General features: G+C 24.9%; 1 protein-coding gene across 1 annotated transcript; it reads right to left on the bottom strand.

The window, feature by feature from the left end:
* Positions 1-2100: 2100 nt before the first annotated feature.
* Positions 2101-3783, bottom strand: LOC131607580 (glucan endo-1,3-beta-glucosidase 8-like). Its single transcript, XM_058879563.1, has 2 exons — positions 3422-3783; positions 2101-3217 (listed from the first exon to the last, which is right to left on the bottom strand). Exons 1-2 carry the CDS (start codon positions 3775-3777, stop codon positions 2104-2106), a joined length of 1470 nt encoding a protein of 489 aa, XP_058735546.1. The 5' UTR covers positions 3778-3783; the 3' UTR covers positions 2101-2103.
* Positions 3784-4017: the final 234 nt, after the last annotated feature.

The raw sequence follows: 4017 nt of genomic DNA, 5'->3' as shown, positions 1-4017 counted from the left end.
ATTTATTTTGTTTTTAGTAACCATTATTGTCTGTTATATATACGAATGTGTATTTGGTGAATGAATTTGACATATTTATACTATATATTTTGACTAAGTCTTCATCATTCTCTTCAAACAATTGATACTTTCGATTATTTTTCTTATTCTCACTAAGTTTTAACTATGATTTGTTTTATATTGTAGGTGACTCCACTTACTTTATTATAACAATTATCTATATTTTAACTCTACTTTATTTTGTATTTTTTATTGTAGATCGTTATCCTTTTATTCAAACAAAGTTCACAAGGTACCTAATTTTTTATTTTGTATCTATATTTTTATTTTTATTTTGTTATTTTTGAACATATATATGCTAATTGTTCTTTGATTTATGTGACAGGTTTAAGACTCAACTTTACTCTGTTATATTAGTTATGTAAATACTTTAGTTATATTATTTTGCAATAACTTTCTTGAGTATAAATATATTGTTATGCTATTTATTTCTGCATTTTTCTCTTCTTTACATTGATTAATTTGAATGTAACAATTTTTTAGTGAATGAAAAGAAGAAAGAAAATTTATATTGTTGCTACATATTTATTTTTACTATTTGAAAATCATGTGAAAAATGAAAACTCATGTAAATATATGTCTTTAACCAAAATATTTTAGAGAAATATATGTTTGATTTAATTTATTTACTTAATTTTTTACGATCTTCAAAGGACTTCAAAAATAATATATGCATAAAAAATGTGTCTCATTTGTCAATATATTTTATTGTGTAATAAATGAGAATGATAATAATGATATATTTTGATATAGTTATGATACATGTTGTACTAAGTGTATTACATAGTATTTCAAAAAAAAAGTGTATTATAGAAAAATATTAATATAGTAATGACATTATTACTATTATTATTATTAAATTATTATAATTATTGTTATTAATATCATAATAATTATTAACTATATCTCTATATATTCTTTTAAAATGCATAATTATTTATGGAAAATAAAATTGCAAAATAAATTGTAGTTGTAAGTTATAATCAATTTAGTTGTCACTTACTAAACTCTGAATATTACTTTCAAAATTATGTAATGATAAAGTATTTGATTTATCATTATATACCTATATAACTAATATGTATTATGAATAATTACTTTTTTTTTAACGAATGAGAAATATGAGGACTAATCTACATTTTTTTTATCATAAAAGTATATTTAAGAATCAAAATATCACTATTTAATAAAAAACTAAGAAAACTTCGCTAAAAAATTAATAATTGAAATTAATAAGTTTTAAAATCATTAATACCTATAAAATTAAAAAAAAAAACTCTTTAAAGTTTTATTTTAATTTACAAAATTATTTTTCTTTAATTTTAATATTAAAGTGAAAATAATTAATTTATTAAGATAGTTAACCTATAATAAATAATAGTATTAATAAACAATCCAAAAAAATCATAAAAATCATAAAAATATGGATGGAGTTACTTGATTAATATAGGAACAGCAAATAAAAACCAATATGATAAGATATAATATGATTTATTTTTAAAAAATATGTATAGAATATACTATTTAAAACTTTTTTTGGACATGACATTGAATAAAAAAATCTTAGGTTTTATAAGTTATAGAATAATACTAAAAGAATAACTGAAATTTAGATTGATATACTCTTATATGTATATGAATTTAATGATTAATCATAAATATTTATCTACAAATAATTTAATATAACACTTTTTATAATATTGCATTATTCTCGTAAATATATGAAAAATTTCAAATTTATAGAACATAATTGAAATTATATATATATATATATATATATATATATATATATAATTAGAAATTCTCATATATTTTAAATTTTGTTTATATTTAATATAATTTAAAAATACGTTTAACTATATGATATAATTTATATATATAAATTATTAAGATCAAAATTCTAATCAAACCCGTGCAACGCACGGGCCATAGAACTAGTTAATATTATTTCAAACCTTCAAAATTTTTTACATGCTCTACAAAATTAAATTTACATGTAATCTAGTTTCACTAATCATTTTCATACTAATCACATGCATACTTTTATATAAATGTAATAAAAAACAATAGAAACCCAATCAAAAGGCCTTTAACCATATAAGTTTTTCCTCTAAGCATGGTGCCACCACTCTGGATTTGGATAGGAAACACACAATTTCCATTTGAAGGTGTTGGATCTTTTTCTACAATAGTAGCTAGGCCATCAAAATCACATGCCTCAACACTTTGTTCATTATTTTGAAAGAATTGATTAAAAGCAAATGATGCATTACCAGCTTCATTCAAACTTGCACAAGAACAACCGGGACCTAAGCTCGTACAATCACCTGATGAACATGCATAACTCACCGCAGGACCAACCGAGCTCATGTTCTTTATGTCCTTACTCAGAACACACCATTTTTTTTCTAAGTAGCGAATTCCTTTCGCTCCAACAAGCATTTTTTCTTGATCTTTTCCAGAAAGATCAATTGGAAATTTAGGTTTTCCATCATAGCGAAACATTCCCCAATGACGCTCAAAGTTTCCAGGTGCAACACTTTTCGTGTTCTCATCAACAAGAGAAAATAAATAAGCAACCTTTGGTTCAGGGCGAAGTGGAGAACCTTTTTTACTAGCCCATTTCTTGAGAAAACCGCTGTAAAATCTTTTTGCGTTAGTTATAGTAGCATGTTTATTCCCATCTGTTGGCCAACCAATTTCACCAATCATGATTGAAACTTTAGGGTGACCAGCTTTTTTTAATGCCCAAGCAAGTGTATCAAGGTTTGCATCAAACACATTACTATATCGTTCGTTGTTATCAGTAATTGTTCTACTTGTACTATCAAAGAATGCATAATCTTTAGGAAAATCATCATTTTGGTATAGACTTAAGAAAGGGTATATGTTGACTAAAAATGGTGAGTTATTTTCATCAAGAAATTTCACTATTTGTTTCATAGCATCATAAATATCTTTCCGAAAATGTCCACCTGATGGTTTATCTGTAGTCGTGTCGTATACATCGGCATTTAATGCCGATGTCACCTTTATTTTGTTTCCTAAACCAGCATTATTAAGTGCTTTTTGAATGTTTTCCATTGCTGGAAATGTTGTTTTTACAAAGGATCCGTTGTAAGCTGTCAAGAAGGCTTCATTACCAACAGATACATATCTACAATAATTCACAACATAATAATAAACAATAATTATAAATATATATTCTCAATTAAAAAATTAATTCGAAAAATAAAAGTATCTTGTTACATTAATCGATTCGTAACAATTTCATGTTATATGAATTTTTTATCCACTCCAATTTCATGATTAAAATGATGATTAACTCTTAAATTTACGATTTGTTTGAAAGAAAAATTACCTGATATTGACTCCTCCATCATGCATATGTTTGGAGACGTTATTTTTAACCCAATCTTCAGCTTCATCCATGTCGCCAGATATTTTTTTTAATTGATCATTAGGAATTCCAACCATAACTTCAATATCTGTGCCAGAAAAAGCACTTAAAATCCAAGGATCTGTGTCAAAAATCTTAACCTTTTTAATTGCATTGTCCTTAAGCATGTTCACCACAATGTGAGGATCAATTGGATTAGTTGATAGTAAACCCCAATTAACACCAATAGTTGGAATAGTTTCTGGACCTTGTTGTTGGCAATGAGCCATGACAACAATCATGGAAAATGTACACATAATAAATTTGAATCGAACCATGGTAAGTGAAAGTAACAACAAAGGGTGAAAAGGTTCATTAGTGAGTAGAAATATTGTATTATTAAGATTGTATGATCAACAATATCCGAGCCAAAATTAGGTGTTTGGTTTGATACCATAAAATAGTATTGGTTCTTAAGTTGCTTGTGTAACAAATTTTCTAATAATAATTATTACATGTATTTATAGCTCAATGACTACTTTATTAATTTGAAATTAAACAATTTTTCTACTTAATTG

Source organism: Vicia villosa, linkage group LG5, assembly GCF_029867415.1.
Source record: "Vicia villosa cultivar HV-30 ecotype Madison, WI linkage group LG5, Vvil1.0, whole genome shotgun sequence".
Taxonomy (NCBI): Eukaryota; Viridiplantae; Streptophyta; class Magnoliopsida; order Fabales; family Fabaceae; genus Vicia; species Vicia villosa.
Note: the sequence above shows the minus strand (reverse complement) of the source record. Positions and strands in the feature narration are given on the sequence as shown.

Coding starts and splice junctions, on each gene's coding strand:
- LOC131607580 (XM_058879563.1), bottom strand. CDS start 3,777: ATGGTTCGATTCAAATTTATTATGTGTACATTTTCCATGATTGTTGTC. Junction 3,218..3,421: donor GATGGAGGAGTCAATATCAG/GTAATTTTTCTT, acceptor GAATTATTGTAG/ATATGTATCTGTTGGTAATG.